Raw genomic sequence first — 20,587 nt, 5'->3', positions numbered from 1 at the left:
TTATTTGGAAATAATGTGGGGCAAAACAATTCACATTCGTGTATCAGATTTAGCCCATGGGGGATGACACCTTGGCAACCCAAAATACAGGGTTTCCAGTCTGAACACTATCGACATTTTGGGCCAGATGACACCTTTGGGTGAGGGAGCTATATGCTGTAGAATGTTCAGCAGCACCCATGGCCTGGCCTGGACTCACTAGATGCCGAGAGCATCCCTCTCCCCAGTCGTGACAACCAAAAATGTCTCCCGATATTGCAAAAAGTCCCCTGGGTGGCAAAATGTCCTTGGTTGAAGATCACTGTTCTAATATAAAAATAAGTGTAAGTTCTAGTATAAAATTGGCATTTTAAAAGTAGAAGTATGAACTCAGGGTAATTATACATGTCATTAACAAACTAAGAACGATCACTGTAATTACTTTAAACAGCAGTTAATTCTTTGCTGTATCTGCTCAGAATGTGCCACTGTGTGCATGTATGTACTGTGTCAGCAAGAGGTTCACTTTAATAAATTTGAAACTTCTTCTGACAGCCATGACGTCCTACTAGTAGGTCATCTTTGGACGCTTTTCTTCTCAGCAATAATAATTAGATATTCTCTCTCAGTAACTGTAAAGATAGGATGATAGCAAGAGTGCCTGCTCTAACAGGAGAACGTTGATCATGCTTTTTAAACTACCTTTCTGGAAAGATTCAAGAATATCTGTTATTACTGCCATTTTTCCAGACTCAAACACAGTCCTTTTGGTGATAACAAGAGTGATACTCTAATAACTACCATCTGGGTTTGTTAGTTGGAGATGAAGATGCTCGTGTGAGGTGCCCCAAGACTTCTGAGCTCAGTTTTACCTGCATGGACTCCTAAGCGTAAATCAGTGCCCCATCTTAAAGGGAAAGGCTGCATTATTTTCTTAATCTACTCTCTAAGAAAACAAATTTGTTTAAAACAAGGAGCCAAAAAACTAACCAGCTGTTTTATTTAAAGGAAAAACAATTGAAGCTCTGAATCATATGATTTTTAACTTAAAAAAAAAAAAAAAACCTCTTAACATGCTACTGTATGTTCCATAAACAAAGAAAGCAAAGTGGCCAAGTAGAGGTGATTAGGACAAAAGAGTACCTCAGCTTGGGCCAAGCAGGGATTCAAGTAATTTATTTTTTTGCAGCCCAGTGGCGGAGAGTCTCTTACTCAGGTTGCTAAAGGGAGAATGTCACAACAGGACTGACATCACACCCTTCTCCAAAGCAACAAGGCATCTTGAAAGCTGAACTTCTTGGTGAAGTTTTATGGTTGGTGGCAGGATTTAGTTCACCCAAGTGAAAAGACAGCTCAGTCTGGGATGAAAACTCTTCAAAGGAAAACCTCCCCTCGACAGTCTTACTGAGAAACCGCAGCCAACACATAATCAAACTCACTTTTGGGAGAAGTCCATCCCAAAACTGTGCAGTGGGAAGAGAGGTAGGTCCAGTTACCCAGCCCATATTCACTGCTTTCTTCCTTGTCTGGATCAGATGGTAACCGAAGAGAAGCTCTCCTACATTCATCTTCTAGGCCATGAAAGATGAACAGAGGCAAAGTGGGGTCCTTTTTTGTTTTGGTTCTGGCAAATTGTGAGCCATAAGCATCCTGTTCCTACTGAATGCACTCTGGGATCAGACAAAGCTGCTTTTCCGGGAGTCAGCACCCATGGCTCATGTCCGTCTTTCAGTTAAATCTCCTTGGTTTAGTAACTGTAAGAGATTAAAAACAAATCTGGAATAGTTACCAGTGAATAATAGGAAAAAACTCATACTAAGTGAAAGGTTTACAACTGGGGTGGGGAACACACTACGAGGGTGAGTCAGGGACAGCTAGTTCCAAAGCAAGAGCCATGCACAGACTGATGGATCTCATTTATATACTGACCTTGGGACAGCACTTGGACCACTTGATGCTGTCATTTCCACTATGGCAGTAAGATATCCTGATAATAATAATAATAATATTCTATAAGCCAAATTTTTATTTGTGTAATCACACTCACTAGTCAGGCAAATCAGAACTGGTAGAACCAAAAATCTCGATCAGTTAACCAAGGTACTGTTAAACCAAAGTCAGTTAACCAAAGGCTGCAGGTTCAAGTAGAAGTAAAAGGAATGGGGTCCTGCATGAAAACTACAACCCAGTCATGAAAAATCAGAGATTTCCTGGCCTTAAAATACCTTTCCTGTGATGAGGAAGACAAGCCTGAGAGTCTCCAATGGGGTGGACATTCCACTCTATACCCAGGGTTCCTACTGTAAAGTGGTTTTGTATAATAATTGATGAAACTGGGTTCTATTTTATTATGAAAACAAAACGAGAAGGCAATAATACAGTGAAAACAGGATAAACACTGAGCTTGTTATAAAATCTAATCAAATAAATTTTGAGCTGGAGATATATTTGGTGATCTTAATTTAGATGAAGGTAATTTACATAGTAGGATTTAATGGTATGGAAGTTAAAGAAATTTAAAGAAAAGCATAAAACTCAGAGAAAGAAACTACAGATCTGATTTGATGCTGTATGGTAGAGATTAAGAATGGTATGTATTTCATCTAGACCGAGAGCCACATGTTTGCACTCAAACTTAGCGACGGCACTTTTGAGAAACGTTAAAGAACTGGTGATTTCTGTTTTCCTCCTCCTTTTAATTGGGAAATATTCTAAGATAAAGTCAAAGCTAGCTGGAAATCATTTATACTGGTTCTTAAGTTCAAGAATGTAAACTCAGTGGGGCTACAGAAACCCATTTGGGAAGACCTTCAGTCCACAAGAGGTCAAAAGCCCTTGGGTCTCTGCTGGGCCTGCACAGCGAACCCTCTAATTCTCAGAAGACCTGGCCACCCTGAAGGAAAATCAAAACTGTCCAATCTGAACCATCTGAGTGAGAGTTCACTTGTAGTTCTTCATATATTTTCCATGATAATTTCTGATACTTGGCTTGGTTGTTCTCTGATATTCTTGATAAGTTATCTTTATTTTTAGAGCATATTTACAGGAGTCCAATTAGAAGTCCATCAATAGATTGTTATAGGTCTGATCTACAATGCATGGTGATCTTTAAGAAACAATTTGGAATGGCTATGTGTTGTTTTAAGGTTTGCTACTGCCTTCTCCTGCTCTGGCATCTGAGAATAATCCCTAAGGAATCAATACTCCTCATTCACTGGTAGAACGGTCAGTTAGTAGCTAGACCCTGGATGAGGAAGAAGATGAAGCCGGAGCCTTTGGAGGCTGATAGCTTGAAAAAAAAATGAAAGGTACTGGAGAATGTGACAAGCCTACCTTGAGAAGGAAAAGGAGGGGATGAACAATGGAAATGCCTTGATGACAGGAAAATGACAGTGGTAGAGGAAAGTAAAATAAGTGAGGCTCAGACAGAAGTTATATTTGTACACACAAGGATCCATGAGGAACACGTGACCGTGTAGGAAGTTCAACTGCATCTAGGAGCGGCACGTTCCTCTGGTGGCGTCCACAATTAAGCGTCTGAGGCTCCCATCATAGGCCCTTGTGTTCTCCTGGGGTCAAGGGAAGTTTTCTTTTCTTTTTTTTAGGCAGTTTGTGTTATTGTGTCTGCCTGAGGCTGTCAGTGAGCATCACCCAGACAAGGACACTTTGAAGCCAATTCCATGTTCAAGAGAACAAATGTATTATTACTGGACTTTATGCATACACAAAACTGACCATGTCATACCCTATTTAAAAACATGTCGTGTCTCCCCAGTGCCCCTAGGATAAAATCATGTCCTGTAAGACCCTCCAAGAGAGGAACCAGCTTGTCTTTCCTGCTTTCATTTTTCCATTCCACACCTTTCTCTCCATTCCAAGTCCATTACACTCAACCCGTTGTGGTTCCATAGCCGGGCATGCTCCCTCTCACCTTCTGCCTTTGTATATACTGCTACCTTTACATCTGTTAAATTTCTTCCAAATCCGTCCCACATCTCCATCAAGATGATTGCAATTCATCCCTCAGGTCTCAACTGAAGCTCTAAAATTTATTCCATAACTTCCCCCAAGACTAGCACGACTACCCTGAATAAAATCTGCTGGTTATTGACCTGTTGCCCTTCCCATTCTAAACTCTCTACACAGCACAACTGCAGGGCCATCATTTATATAGCTATGGAGTTATAAAAGGTAAAGGTCCTAACTCTGACTATAAGCTCTTTGAGGCAGGGATTGTATTTACTACTGTATAACTAGTACCCAGCAGGGTGCCTTGCGCTAAGTATCAGAGGATATCAATAAATTGTTGTTAATTTTATTGGGTATGATAAAAACATAATTATGAAAAACTATCTGTTAGAGGTATATACTGAAATATTTACAGATACATATATTAGTATCTGTTGAATGAATTAAGTCTTCATACATTTGGCATTTATTTGGGGTAATATGGAGTGCTTCAATTAAAAAAGGTATTTAGTAGTATGGGACAGAAAAGCTCCAAAGTTTCAAACATTAAAAAGAAGAAAACACTGAGTGTTGTGGATTGGTGTGTCAGGTAATTTGTGCTAAGTACAAAGAGAAGGAAATGATTTTCCTGAATTGGTCAACCCAATAGTTAAAGTATTTCTTTTACAGAAGAATCACAGTTAATAAAAGCAGAAGGAAAAAAGACAATCAGGATATCACTGTTCAAGCCCTAATGAAAAAACAGATCTAGGCCATGATAAGTAATGGCTGCCAAAGCTTTGACATAACCCACTGGTCAATCTTGAGATCTGTAAGAGAACAACTGAATATCGTATCTCTCCTGATGAAACCTAGTAGGAAGTAGGAGAACCACCAACAAAATATTCTTGCCAAGGGAAAAACAAACAGGAACCTAATCAAGCCCCTAAATGTAACTACCAGTTTCCAGGATATCTGTGGATAGAGAAGTGTATCAAGCAACAAAGGGAGTCAATCAGCTAAAATAAAAATGTGGGGAATTATACAGGACAAATAATCCAATTCGTTAAATAGATAGCTATACTGAAAAAAAGAGGGGTGGACTATTAGAAATAAAGAACTATTAACCAAACGCAATATATAGGCTTTGTTTGAATCCTAATTCAAACCAACCAACCATAAAAAGATATTTCTGAGAAAAAATTTAAAAGGCTAAATATAAGATATCAATAAATTATTGTTGATTTTATTGGGTATGATACAGATATAATTATGAAAAACTTTATGTTAGAAGTATATACTGAAATATTTACAGATGAAATATCTGTGATCTGATTTAAAATACTCCAGTATAAATAAAAACATCAACAGCAAACAGTAGGAGGGGAGTGATAAGAACAGCAGACAGTTAATTGTTGAAGATGGGTAGATACCGACCTGGGTTCATTATACTAATCTCTTCCTCAGGATATATACTCTTTGAAAACTTCCATAATAAAAAATTTTAGACAGATATATGAAGCAGGGAAAAAATAAAGGAAGGCTCCACGTGAGACATGTTTCAAAGCAGTCACCAGAAGAAGGAGACTTAGGAAAGAACCAATGATAACAAACAACAAAAGCTTTCAATATAACATAAGCAAGAATGAAACAACGGGTCACAATGATAAATACAAGGAAGGGTTCTGGCAAAAACAGCATGCTCAGAGCCTTGTGAACTTGGGTATCCTCAGAAATATTACAGAAAAATTGAGACTACTCAAATAGGAGGCAGGGTCATTTGAACACTGTAATGGTGGACTGTTTGTCTAAAGGTTATAATGAAAAGTAAAAGATACTCTAATGCCAAAGCCAGGATATACAGGCTTTGGGAAAAGCATGTGCATATAAAATAAGCTCATGATGAAGTCATCTACCTCCACAACACAAGGCCAGTAAAAGGACAATCCGAAGATTCTAGAAGCCCAACTGGTTTTCATTGTTTTCTGGATCAGAACCAAGCAAATAGAGTAAGGGGTGCTTAGAATCAACCTGAAAGCCCTCTTTGATTTAGGTAATAGTTCTTACTTAACAAACAAGTGGACACATTCCCATATGCTCAGTTGGTTCAGCCTGGTTATCTCCCAGACAAACAACCCTGGCAAAATGAATGATAAATTAGGGCATGTGTATCAAGGAAACTAAAGTTGAAAGCCCCAGATGTGAAGGACCAATTTCTCAATTCAGGAGACCCTAACACTCAGGTTAGCTTAAAGGAAGATATTCTAGTCCAAGTCACCAGGAAAGGGAAACAAGAATGTTTTTCAGGTCCTCTGAAGTAGATTCCCAATCATTCCCCATCTTACTCTCCACAGAAACAAAGTAAGGGCAAGAGACAGACTTACCTCCTGTGGATTTACAGCAGTTAAGACAGAAACCTCGTACGACTGCCGCCCCGACTGCATGGTCACCAGGTGATGTGTCACATCAGGCACTGAAGACAGGGGGCGCGGGGATCCTTCAGCAAGCACCTCTGAAACAGCAGGAAAAGGTTTCAGTGCAAAGTGAATCCAAAGATTTCCCTACCTTCGTTAGCAAGTCTCTCATTAAGAACTCTCAAAACTGTTCCCCGAAAAACTGATTCCCACATTCCTGTTTCTTCCAAATTAATTCCTGCCTGATAATCATTATCAGTGAATTTGGAAAGTACTACAAAAGGGGGATGGGAAGAAAAGGTAAAGAATCTTGATGTAACAGCTGACCATTTCTCAATACGCAAATTTTGAGTAATATGGCTTCAGCACTATTAGCTGGATTAAACTGCGTATTAATCAGGGACCCAGAGCCAACCAGCAAAGGACCCAGAGCCAACCAGCAAAGCAGTCACCAGTAATGGAAACAGCACAGTAAGTGCTGGTCAAGCGCTTAAACCTGGCTCCAAGGTTCCTACTCATTGTCTCTTCCTCTTTTGAGACCTTCCTTAAGGCTGGCTAAGGAGCTCCATGCCATTTTTATGCCTCATGCTTCAGTTATCCACTAGTATAATTTATGAAACAGAAAAGGCTTATTGTGGAAGCGCACACTCTGCCTTGTGTGCTCCATATGTAAGTTACACAAATATGGTCTTTATACCCAAAACTGACTGAGGTATGAGTAAGGAAAACACAGGATCTGACTTATTAAATGTTTATCAGCAGAATCACCATGAAGATCTTCTGGAAACAGCTTACACATAAACCACTTAGCTCTCAAATAAATTAAGAGGGCTTTTCTAGTTTACATTGCTCTTCCAGGATACCACATAACTTAATGTTTGCTTAAAACATTACCTTCTACTCACTCAGTGTTGTTTCCCAAATGTAAGTTTTGACTTCTCAACTAGTTTAAGGTCCCTGTCTTCTACTTTTATCTTTCCCATGGTGCCAGGTACACAAGTAGGCACTGAATAAATGCATGCTGACCTCACCTGTTAAGTTTTTCAGAGAAGAGGGCCTGGCCTGTGTAACTTGGGTGAACTTTCTATACCAGAGAGGAGCAATTGTTTCCTACACAGCCCTTTCTTTTCTCCAGAAGGTATGGCTTTTGAAGGTATGGAGAAATTGCTTTAATTCTCCTCTGTAAAACCTGGTTATGTTCTGTTTAAATGTTTTAAAAGTTAAGTTCTTCCATAACTGCAATAGGAAAGATAGAAATAGTTGGGCTAGGATGCTAGGATTATGGATAATTTTCTTCTTAAAACTTTTTATTCTTTTGTTACATTATCTTTTCAATGAAAAAAATTTTCCTTAAAGATTCACTTATCCACTTCAGAGACAACACAAATGGTAATCATGCCATTTCTACTCACAAGAAATGAAATTAATTAAAACCTCCGTTTCGGAGAAAACCCCATTCCTTAGTCCCTAGTTGCAGCCAGTTTCCCCAAACAAAGGCGAGTTCAAAGTCTTACCATCATCAACTCCTAGGATAGAATTGGTATTTGGTAGGTTCAAGGACTCTCCACCAAGGCTGGGCTGAGAATTCATAGACACCAGGTTTTTACTGGTTACTGAAGCCTCTTCAAGCAAACTACTGCCCATTAGTGGCTCAGCTGCACAGAGAATAGGATGTGAGAGACATACAGCACTCAAGGCTGTGCCTGGTCCCCATTGTCCTTCAGGGGAAGCTGGCCTTTTCTTTCAGAACTAAAAGTTAACCTGTATCTTGGATGTCACCTCCTATTTCACTTAGTTTTGGGAAGCAAAAATAAACCTAGAAGGGAAGAAATGAGCCTCATGGATAAACACCCTTGCTAGTGATCAGCATCTAGATAATTAACATACGATATAGGATGGGTACATCCCTAAAAAGGAGTATTCAGAATAAAATGATTAAGGAAAGACATAGAAAGGAATAACAATAAAATGTATTATCAAATTTAAGTTAGGGTAAAAAAAAGGGGAGTCATGACTGATAAGTAAAAAATGCTTAAACTACTGTCATACAGAAATCTTCACCACAGTGACACACAAGTGCTGGTTCGTGCATCAGCACCAGTTACCACCAAATTCGCTAGAGGAACTTTAAAACTATAGACTCTGGGGTTTTACTCCCAAGGAATCTCATTTATCAGGTTGTTTGGTGTTACTGGATGGGAGGGGTAGACAAGCAATATAAAATGTATGTTTTAAAAACCTGCAAACAATTTTACTGTACAGCTAAATTTGGAAACCTCTAGTCCACCAAATGAAACCAGTCTCTCTACCCAAAACAGAAGCAGAAAATTTCCATATTAGACAGGCCAGTTATTTGCCTCTTTGAACCCCCAAAATATAGCCCTCCCTCTACCTTCTTCTCCTTACCAGCTGGTTCCTGCTCTTGACTCCCAGCTGCTCCCATCTGCAAGTGATGCTTTCTCATATGCACATTCCTGCTCCCACTCTGAGAGAAGGTCTTTCCACAGACTTGACATTGATGTGGCTTCTCTCCTGAAACACAGACCAAAGAGACAGGGTGCATTTCTGACAGCAAGAGAATGGACTCAAGCCCTAGATGGAGAAGCCCAAAGGATGTCAAACTAAACACGAAGAGGCTGCTCCTTCTCGCATTCCCCAGGCTCTCAACTGCAGTCCCCGGGGGAAGGCTGGAAGCCAACAGGCGGGCTTAGTATACTCACTGCTCCCAGCCTCGGAGGTTCTCCAGACCCACTGGACTGCTGCTTCCACAAAACAACCTCTCTGGTATAAGACCATGGGAGACACACAAGATTTCCTACTCCTTTCAGATACAGTCTTCCATGAACCTCAAGGACATGCACTATCCTCAAGGATTCCAACCCTAGATTCATAATACACCTCTATCTCAATTCCTACCACAACTCTCAGTCTTCAACATTCACACTGGTGGTTCTTGTACACAGTGATCTGAACCATCCCGTATGTCCTCAAGTCTGAAACCCTCAATCTCCATTTTACCTACCTGACAACCACACCTAGGGCAGCGTCAAAGACTCTTGGCCTACATCTAAGTAGTAGATAGCAAAAACTAAGTGAAATGACCAGAAAATTTCCAGAAGAGACAAAATCTATAGAGGCAGAAAGCTGGTCAATGATTGCCTGGATGTGGGGTGGGAGGAGGAACTGACAGCAAAGGGCACAAAGGAACTTTTGGTGTAATACAAGTGTTCTATAACTGGATTGTGAGGATGACCGTATAATCCTATATACTGTCTAAAAAATCACGGATGTGTATATTTACAATAGGTGAATATTAAGGTATTATAGGTACAAAAGCTGTTAAAAAGTAAGTATAATGGGGACTTCCCCGGTGGTCCAGTGGCTAAGATTTCGAGCTCCCAATGCAGGGGGTCTGGTTCAGTCCTTGGTCGGGGAACTAGATTCCACATGCCGCAACTAAGAGTTCACATACAACAACTAAAGATCCCACATACTGCAGTGAAGATCAACGACTGCATGCTAAGATGCGGTGCAGCCAAATTAATTAATTTTTAAAAATAACTATAACAGACTGAAATATAGTGAACATATAGAAACACATGAATTCAAAATAATACTAGCAAAAGAGAGAGAAAAAGCAGTGAAAGTAACACTACTAGAAATAATCAGAGCACCAACTTCTTATTCTGAAACTCAGTTAAAAGAATTACATATTTATCCTTTCATGTGCAAATTACCAAATAATCCTAGTCAACAGAGATCTATTATACAGAATAATTCCAGCTAACAAATGTGAATAACAAAATTAGAAAAATTAACATTTTATAACCCCAATGAAGTAACGAATTTAGGCATATTCAAAAGATGAAATCATTAAGTCAAAAGGTTGCAAGGGAACGTTACAATGAGGGGATTAAGGTGTTAACCACCTGAACCAACTGATCAACTGTGACAACCAAGCTCTGTGTGCCTCCTGAGGTGATGCAAAATGAAACCCATACAACCACACATAACATACCCTTGCCAAAACCTTTGAACCTTTTAGGAGATATAGGGGAACAAGTTAAATGACACAAAATGAGGTAAACCAACACATCCAGAACGTGAGATGAACCATAGGACCTGACTGACTCTGTTGTGCTGTAAGTCTAGAACACGAAAATCAGAAAGTATAGACAGATCTATATTCAGGACTTTTTAGTCAAATGCAACAACTGGACCTTTTTTGGGTCCTGATTTAAACAAATCCACTTTAAAAGACGTCTTTGAGACAACTGGAAAAAAATTAAACATGGACTGAGTCTGAGATAAAACCAAGGTGTTATTGTTAATTTTGATAGATTATGGTAACGGCATTACTGTTACATAAAAAAGTGTTTTTCTCTGTTTTTATGTAAGTTTGACAAAATTTTACATAACAAAGAATAAAATGAAAACACTCTGTAAGCCAAACAAAACACACCTGGAAGTCCACATCTAACCCACTATTAGTTTGCTACCTCTACTTAGAATTTGTCATATTAAAACCCTGCTCTACCTCTAGGATCTCAGCTCTGAAATTCACATCCCTGACTGACTATACCTCTCCAACTCCCTTGCTCCCATTAAACTGCTTTGTTGTCTTTATGACAAATAACTTATAGTTCCTTCTCTCCATTCCTCTCATTCTGGCTTCCCTCTGCTTTCCATGGCTAGCCATTTGAACAAGTTCCTGATTCCATTCCAGAATCTCACTCTACTTCGAGTTCACTTCTGCCTTGGCAAGTCTCTGAATAACTCCATGTACCATATCTGATGTAATGAAGAAGTACCCAGCATACTGCCAAGTAAATTTATTGATTTCCTCAGAGAAAGGTCTCAGTCAGAAAGCAGTTCAATAGCTCAGCTGAAAATAATAATTAGGTTCTTTTCCCCTTGATTATATGACCCTTTGAATGTAAGCATCAGGGGCCTTGATTTCTGATTCTGTCAAGAAAGGGAGGAAAGCAAGGCATCTGTTTCTCTTTAGATTTCTTTATACTACTCCTCTAACCTTTTACCCGGAGAAGGCAATGGCACCCCACTCCAGTACTCTTGCCCGGCATATCCCATGGATGGAGGAGCCTGCTAGGCTGCAGTCCATGGGGTCATGAAGAGTCGGACACGACTGAGCGACTTCACTTTCACTTTTCACTTTCATGCACTGGAGAAGGAAATGGCAACCCACTCCAGTATTCTTGCCTGGAGAATCCAGGGACGGGGGAGCATGGTGGGCTGCCGTCTATGGGGTCACACAGAGTCGGACACGACTGAAGCGACTTAGCAGCAGCAGCAGGAGCAACCTTTTACCCTTTTGGCTCTCCATCTTCCCTGAAATCTATGAATGGTACCTGAGTGAACCACCAAATGTTTTCGAAGACTAGAATACTCAGCAAAGGAACGGCCACATCCTTGGGCTTCACAAAGGAAAGGCTTCTCTCCTAGAGACAGAAAATGAGATAAAGACTCAGTCTTTTGATGAAATGACTTTTATTCTCTTTTCCCACCAATCTTTTCCTGTTTTCAATCACTTACTCTGATTTATTGAATTCATGCTATATATTTCAACTGGACTATCCAGCAGGTATCACCTCTCAGTGATCTTCTGGTACACAGCTCCACCCTGCCACCCTCCTTTTCTTTAGAGTGGCTGCCTCTGAACATAATACCTCCTTCTCCCTCCTCACGGACTGAGCCCCAGCTGCACTGAACCACCTTCTTACGTGATCCTATCCCTTCTGAGAAAAATCAAGAAAACAGTGTACATGCTCTCAGAATTTTTACCTTACATCAATTCTTTAAGATTCGGTTTTAAGATTTAAAGCTTATAAAATAGGTATTACATAATCCCATCTTATAAAAACAATTGTCTAGTCAGAGATATACAGAAAAACCTGTTACAATATGTTAACAGTAGTTATATCACAATAGTGGTATTACGGTTTATTTTCTCCTTTGGGCTTTTCTGTAATTCTCATTTTCTACATTATTGTTATTTTTAAAATGAAAGATGCATGGTGAAAACTGAAGCCTGACAGTATTATTGACTTTCTGGCTCTGATACTGCACTATGGTTACACGGCACTTTGGGCAGAAGCTGGGTGAAGCACAAATAGAATCCTTTGTACTTTTTTTGTGACTCTTCATGAATCTATAAATATTTCAAAATAAAAAATGAAAAAAATCAGAGATGCAGTCTATATTTCCCAAGGGTCACAACCTAGTGAGAAATAAACATATTCATAAATAACTTTAATATAAATTTCTTTGTAAAAAACTGCTTATGTGTATTTATAATGGGAAGAAATTCCTACTGTGGTTAAATTTTTTTAAAAAGCTGAATTTAAGTTGCTCTTAAAAAGTGACAAGGATGAAAGGAAATTTCAGGACGAGAACTAGTATGAACACAGCCTTGAAATGAGAGTGCCAGAGCAAGTTCAGAAAATGATAAGTGTGAAATAAGTGTGTGTGTGTATATATATATGTATTGGTCTTTGCCCCTGGTTCCTGACACAAAGCTCTTAAAACGCTTGTACACAGGGGTGCTATAATTTTTTGTTCTAACATTTAGTCTTGGATCCCAGCTCCTAAAGCAGAGCTCCTAAACCCCTTGTAATTTTTTCAGTGATAACAGCACTAGGATAATCTGCTCTTCTAATATTTGGTCTTTGATCATGATTCCTGACACAGAGTTCCTAACCCCTTGGAATTTCCTAGGTGACAGGAATGTATTTTGTTCTAATGAGATGACTCTTGGTGGGCTCCTGGATGAGGGCTAATCACCAGATTAGAAGCTTGGAAATTTCAGCTCCACCCCCAGTTTTCAGAGAGGAGAGACAGCCTGGAAATGGGTTAATGATGAATCATGCCTACGTGATGAAACCTCCATAAAATTCCCAAAAGTACAGAGTTCAGAGAGCCTCTGGGCTGGTGAACAGGTCTATGTGCCAAGAAAGTGGCATACCCCAACTCCACAGGGACAGAAGCCCCTATGCTTGGGACTCTTCTGGACTTCACCCTCATGCATCTCTTTATCTGGCAACTCATCTGTATCCTTTATCATATCCTTTATTACTTAATAAACTGGTAACACGTTTCCCTGATTTCTGTGAGCTGTTCTAGCAAATAATCAAATCCCTAGTGGGGGAGGAGGTTGTCATGGCAACCTCCAACTGGTAGCCAAGTCAGACTGAGGTTGAAACTGACATCTGAAGTAAGTGGCAGTCTTGTGAGGCTGAGCATGTGGGATCTGACGCTATCTTCAGATAGTGTCAGAATTCAGTTGTTCAATTGTAGACACCCAGCTGGTGTTGCAGAGAACTGCTTGGTTTAGGAAAACACATCTGGTATCAGAACTGTTATGAGTGTGACAGTGTGAGAGAGTAAAGGAGAAACATGGAAACTCAGCAAGTAAGGCTGGCATGGTGACAAGACAGGAGCTGGGCCTTGATGGAGGAAGGAGCACAGCTCTAGACTGCACTGTTCTTTCAGACTGTACCACACAGGTTAAGGCTTATGATTTCCCAGTGGTCTGTAACTTTCTGGAAAGCATATCTGTATACTCACACTAACCTCAGAATGCTATGCACTCCAAAAGTTGCCAAATGAGTAAAAAATATATTCATATATATGATAGAATGTCAGGAAAACAGAAAATTCCAGCTAATAAATAAGGTTAAATGTTTAACAAGATGAACTCAAGAACCTTAGAAAAAAAGGATTTCAAAAATGATTCACCAGAATCTAGTGGCACAAATCTCTTCATCAAGCTGGCTTAGGTGAGATGGCCTTCCTGTTCAGAAACTGAGAGGATGGTGATTTTGCTGAGATACAGAAGACTGGAGGTTCAAGAAACATTGTTGCAGAATGGTTAGAGAGCACGAGCCAGTTAATCCTGAGTCCCAGTCTTGCCATGACCACTTATCAGTATAGGGAAAATATTTAAAATCTCTGAGAATGAGTTTTTTTAAAATCTATAAAATTAACATAATACAACCTCAAAAGATTACTTTGAGGATTCGATGAAAAGATACAAGTTAAATATATTAAGCATAGTGCCTGGTACACAGCAGTCTCCCCGGTAAACCACTAAAACTGGCAGCTTTAATTACTACCGTTACTACTAAAAAAGAGTTGAGGTCAATTCTGACATCTGAGATAAAATGCATTGTCAGCACTTAAAAATAAAATACTTGGAAGAGCTCTGGGGTCATACCAGAATTCAAATCCCAGCTCTACCATTTCCGAGCTGCATAATATTGGACGAGTTCCTTAACTCTCTATCCTTCTGTGTCTCCATCAATAAACACAATATCTAAAGCATGAAGGTACCTTGAAAATTAAATAAGACAATGTGTATGTGCTTGGTACACATTAAATTGCCTCAACAAATGCTAATTTTTATTACTATGCTAATTATTGAGATTCAGATCTGTGAGGCATCCAGGAAGAAATTATTAAATTGAAGCCTGAGACTGCAAAGAGACCATATCGAGTAAAATGGGAGAAACTCAAAATTCTAAAATTGGTACACAACTGGATTAACAAGGGAGAGCTAGCAAGAGTCAAAATGAAGAGAAAATCAGGTCACACACTGAATAAATGATGTTCAGTTATCAAATGCTACAAAGATGAGAGGCACAAGGATAAAGAGGTTACTGAATTTAATAAGGCATAGTGAATTCTACTTTCCTTAGCTATTCAGCTAGATGTTTTTCTTGTTCTTTTATTCAAACTGCTTTCTTGGAGCAAGAATAGTTTATCCTTTCAAGAACAAGCTGAGAACAGAGCTATTCTTTCCTAAAACATATCCCAGTGGTAATGTCAATCTAGAGGAAATCCCCAGAACACATGTGGCTTCACCTTGGCTTTCACTTTCTAAATGGCATTTATTTGTACCTGCTGTCATTTTAGCAAGGCAAGAATAAACAAGGAAGAGAAAGAGAAGACAGCAAGAAAGTATCAAGAAAGTGGGAAGAATAGTTACACATCCTATGGTAGTAGTTTAAGTTCAATGATTAAGCTCTGGCAAGACAGTTAGCACAGGTTGGTCAAGGGGTTTGGAAAGTCACCCTTAAACTTTTAGATTAAGAAATCAGGGTATCTTTATTCTGCTCCTTTGATATTAACATGCTGCTTGCCCCAGAACAAGGCCCTTCTCCATTCTGTTTCTCAGGCTGTGAGGTTCTAACAAAAAAGTTAACTCAAAGTCAGGGATTAATCTTAGCTTTTCTTTTTCCCCTCACCTTACCCCAGTTAGTGCCTAAAATAGGATCTGTGTGGTTTGTGTAACTCAATAAATGTTAATGACCAAAATTAAAACTGTGTAATATTCAAGGATATCTGGAAAGACTCACTTCTGTCCAAATCTCATCAAATCATTGTTATTAGAGAAGGCCTTATATCCCCTTTCTGTTTAAGGCTACTAGAGGCAGAAATCAAACTGTTCATTCTCACGAAGAAGTGCCCTGAGGCATCTGAAAAAAAGAAATTTCATCTTCAGAGTGCTAGCAACAACCCCAATCTTCATCTACTAAGGACAGCCAGCAAGCGCTGAACCAAGCAGCAGACGGCCTGCGGGAGTGCTGAGGTTGCACACACCTGTGTGGATGCGCAGGTGGTTCTTCAGGTTTCCAGCTGTAGTGAACTGCTTACCACAGTTGGACTCAGGGCACACAAAGGGCTTCTCCCCATTGTGGGTTCTCATGTGCACCTTCAGCCTCTGTAGTACATAGAAGCTTTTCCCACAACCTGCTGCAGGGCAGATAAAGGAGCGGTCGTTTCTGGAGGGAAAAAAATCAAGTAAGCAACAAAGCCTGAAAGTCAAAGCTCCTATTGACTCTCAAAACAGATAGTAAATCCCAAATCTGGATGTATGAGAATCACTTTAAGTTTGTTAAAACTACAGATGCCCTACTTCTTGAAAACACTGATTTATAGGTTCAGAGTAGAGTTTAAGCTTATGTGTTATTAAGTTCTCCAAGAAATTATGTTTTATGATGAGATCTTGAGAACTCTTGCTCTAAAACATTTAGGTGACAAATGTCTTATTAAATATTTGTCAAAAACAAGGTAAATGAGACAATGCAAATGTCTCTATTAAAGAACAAAAGACATCTTAACCACAAGTGAGCTGGAGCCCCTGTTTTCCTTTAATCTGTCAAGTGGGGGGATTTCTGTCAAGTTCCTTCAGAAACATCAACATTCCTGAGTTCCAAATATGGAATTTCGAGTTTGCTCACCGATGAGTTTTGAGGTGGTACTTAAAGTGAGCAGGCCACACAAATGTCCGGTCACAGCCTTCAACTGTACACTTGAGCTTCTTCTCCATTTGAGGAAGGGGCCCAGAATCTTTGGGTTGCCCATCACCAGAACCAAGGTGGACATTTTCTCCTGTAACAGAGTCACATATTTGTAATCCAGGGAAGGATTCTGCTCAGATACTTTGGTTCAAACAATAAAACCACTGCTAGTGATCATTAATCACTTATCTACCTTCACCTTCCCCAGAAATCTTTGTATAATCAATTAACAATAGAAAGTGATTGTGCTCTGCATCCCCAGCCCCTTACTTACTCCACAGAACTACCAAATGCAATGAGACTAGGCCTCTTTGACAAACATAAGAATTATCCAAAACGGTTAAAAAAAAAAAAAAAACTGCAATCAACCTATTTTGCATTACACATTGGTGAGGAAGCAGGTATGGCGACACCAGAAGTAGAGTCCTACAGAAGATCACCTGATGCTCTAGGTAATCAAAACCTGTATTTTAAGAAGGAGCAGTCAGTCTGGCTTAATCATGGACTTACGGTAGTAATTTCTTTTGTAGACAACCAGTCTAAGATTTCTATCTCCTGAAGTCACTCTGGCTGTTTCTGTCACTCTAGAGAATAAGAATCACCTTCTCATTACCTGTACCACTCCTCCTCAGTTAAGAAATATTTAAGAATGCAAAAACTCAGTGCATTTTAAAATTTCTAATCATATTTTTTAAAGTTAGAGATAGTACCTGATCAAGTTTTTTGTTCAGTAGAATAAAAAGCGAGGAGAGGAACATACACTGCAGTGACTTCCTTAAATTTAAATGAAATTAGTTAACTATATCTTTAAATTCCAGATTAGCAGGTGGTGCATCCTTTCTCTCATTTTCTTCAATACATAGTTGGACATCAACAGAGAAAAACATTCACAACCACTTGTTGTCGTTGTTCAGTTGCTAAGTCATGTCCAACTCTTTGTGACCCCATGAACTACAGCACGCCAGGCTTCCCTCTCCTTTACTATCTCCCTGAGTTTGTTCAAACTCATGTCCATTGAGTCGGTGATGCCATCCAACCATCTCATCCTCTGTCGCCCCCTCCTCTTGTCCTCAATCTTTCCCAGCATCAGGGTCTTTTCCAATGAGTTGGCTCTTTGCATTAGGTAGGCAAAGTACTGGAGCTTCAGCTTCAGCACCAGTCCTTCCAATAAATATTTAGGGTTGATTTCCTTTAGGATTGGAGAAGGAAATGGCAACCTACTCCAGTATTCTTGCCTGGAGAATCCCATGGATGGAGGAGCCTGGTGGGCTACAGTCCATGGAGTCGCAAAGAGTTGGACTCGACTGAGCGAGCTCACTTCCTTTAGGATTGACTGGTTTGATTTCTTTGCTATCCAAGGGACTCTCGAGAGTCTTCTCCAGCATCACAGTTCAAAAGCATCAGTTCTTCAGTGCTCAGTCTTCTATATCATCCAACTTTCACATTCATGCATGACTACTAGAAAAACCATAGTTTTGACTATATGGACCTCTGTCGGGAAAGTGATGTCTCTGCTGTTTAACACACTGTCTAGATTTGTTATAACTTTCCTTTCAAGGAGCAAGCATCTTTTACTTTTGTGGCTGCAGTCACTGTCTGCATTGATTTTGGACATCATTAGAGAAATACATTCACAACCACTTAATTCTGTTATAAAAATATGGAGTTTATCTTTCCATTACAAATACCTTAGGAATAAGATTCATATTTCCCCTGTCAAAACCCTGTCAAGAGTAGGATAATACGTTATACCTACCATACTTCCAGGAAACTGACAGTTGATCAAAGGCAGTATCTTTCCCATCTATGAATATTATTTTCTTCCCATCTTACATTTTCCTTGCTGTACTTCACCAAATGCTAACTGTAGAACTAATTGCTCCCAGGTTGGAGCAGAACCTAAGATGACTTTTGCTAGTTAATATTAACTTGTTTTTTTTTAAATACTGCCCCACAGTTTTTTTGTTTGCTTAATCAAAACATGGATAAATTTCAGACAGCACACAAGTGCATATACCATAAAGAAAATTTTCCAGTAACTCCAGAACTCCAGCTAATTAATTTCTAACAAAAGGTCTATAAAAACCCATGCTAATGCAGAGATTTAAACCAGTGACAGGGCTTCGTGCATTCAATTTTGCATAGATATAATCATAAAATAGGGGGGAAAATCCTTCAGAAAAGAGTGAGTTGCCTTGTATTTAAGTCATTAAAAAGTTTCCCAAAGAAGTATTCTCTAAACTACTTTGTTTTTGAAAACAAAGCACTGTTTGCAGAACTGTCTTATGACCTGGTTTTGCACAGTATCCCAAACAAAAGAGCAAGAGAGACAAAGAAATTCAATACACCTTACATTGTACATATTGAAGAACACTGTAAACACTTCAAAGACTCTACAGTTATGTGGGTAAGGTCTTTGCATTTGGGATAAAATTTTCAGTGAAAGTAGTATTGTATAGAGCAGGAATCAGTAAACTTCTTCTGTAAAGGGCCAGACAGAAGATATTATGGGCTTTGAGGCCATACGGTCTCTGTCACAGCTACTCAACTTTGCCATAGTAGCAGCCATAGACAATCTGTAACTAATGGGCATGCCTGTGTTCCAATAAAACTTTATTTATAAAACTTTATAAAACGGGTGGTTATCTGGCCCTTTGCTGACTCCTGATATACAGCACCACACACAAAATTCAATTATTTCTGTATTTCAACCTAGATGAAATTGATCGTATGTTTGTGGTAATGACAGTACATATACCTCAACCATCTGTTGTATTACCTTAATTGTCACAGGTTAATGAGAAAATACAGAGGCAGATCTAATACAAACAATATTATGGCAAAAGTTTTGCAGTGTTTTAGGAGTGGCTTGTATAGAGCCATGGTCCTCAAGCTTTAACATGCATCATAACTATAATAGGGCTTACTAAAAACGTTTCTGATTCAATAAGATGAGACCTGATAACGTGCATTTCTAAACCACTGATGATGCAGATGACCTAGCGACCACACTTTGAAAATTACTAAATAGAGAAAAAGTGGCCCAGAGTAAACAGTACAGGCATGCTGAACTCAAGAAAAACCACACTATACCCTATTTGGATATTCAGAGGTCTTCTGATGAATTGGCTCCACCCTCATTGCCCTGCCTGCCCCCTAAAAGCAGCACTATGGTAGCTGGTAACTGCTGAACTGCCATGAGCAACAATTTAGTTTCAGTGAAACACTGCCATCTGCCACACTGATTTAATATTAATGTCATTTTTATCTGTTTTATAGTTTTATGTCTATTGATAAAGCCATTTGATTTCATAATGGTGCAAAATCACTAAGTATAAAGAACAGTACAAAATCAACTGAAGTTAACACTAAGATCTGTGAAAAAATTTTTTCCGTTAAAAAGGCTTCGGTAATATTATTTAAAGCTGACAATTGTTCATTGATTCTGCATATGAACCTGTCATGGCTGAGTTATTTTATAGAAAATAAGATAAGCAATTTACACATTTCTAGCCTTCTGCTCTCACCAATAAAGTAATCTGGATTATATGCAACTCAAAAGATAGCCATTGTCTTACCAAAATCTCTGAACAGAATACTGGAAAGGAAAATAACAGAGGGGTCTCACCATTGCTGCTGGTTTTTGCATTCTTTGCCAGCTGTGCCCGAGTAGCAGCAATCAAACTGTCATGGGCCAACTCCTGAACCCGGAGGAACCAGGGAATGCTACTGTCTGTGCTCTCACCGGAGAGGAAATCATTCCCTGAATCCTCTGCCTCATCTTGTACAAATACCAAGTGTTCGGCTGAAGAGCCCAGACCTGGAAGAAACAAGAGGATATATGCAAGTTAACCATGAAGTAATCCCTTTGATTGACCCTGGCTCAGAAACTCTCCATGTCCTGAATCAGCTATTTCAGACTTTCAC

General features: G+C 39.3%; 1 protein-coding gene across 4 annotated transcripts in view; it reads right to left on the bottom strand.

The window, feature by feature from the left end:
• Nucleotides 1–962: 962 nt before the first annotated feature.
• ZNF410 (zinc finger protein 410) overlaps nt 963–20,587 on the bottom strand; it is a 42,147-nt gene continuing 22,522 nt past the window's right edge. For 2 of the 4 annotated variants that reach the window (XM_061429420.1, XM_061429421.1), the window contains exons 5-12: nt 20,289–20,480; nt 16,601–16,751; nt 15,960–16,141; nt 11,711–11,800; nt 8,748–8,873; nt 7,856–7,996; nt 6,312–6,439; nt 963–1,733 (exon numbers count right to left, since the gene is read on the bottom strand). In XM_061429420.1, the coding sequence (XP_061285404.1) occupies nt 1,695–1,733; nt 6,312–6,439; nt 7,856–7,996; nt 8,748–8,873; nt 11,711–11,800; nt 15,960–16,141; nt 16,601–16,751; nt 20,289–20,480 (1,049 nt within the window). In that variant the 3' untranslated portion in view covers nt 963–1,694. The remainder of the gene's footprint in view (nt 1,734–6,311; nt 6,440–7,855; nt 7,997–8,747; nt 8,874–11,710; nt 11,801–15,959; nt 16,142–16,600; nt 16,752–20,288; nt 20,481–20,587) is intronic. The other 2 variants (XM_061429422.1, XM_061429423.1) reach the window with 1 other exon arrangement.

This window comes from Bos javanicus, chromosome 10, assembly GCF_032452875.1.
Source record: "Bos javanicus breed banteng chromosome 10, ARS-OSU_banteng_1.0, whole genome shotgun sequence".
Classification (NCBI taxonomy): Eukaryota; Metazoa; Chordata; class Mammalia; order Artiodactyla; family Bovidae; genus Bos; species Bos javanicus.
Note: the sequence above shows the minus strand (reverse complement) of the source record. Positions and strands in the feature narration are given on the sequence as shown.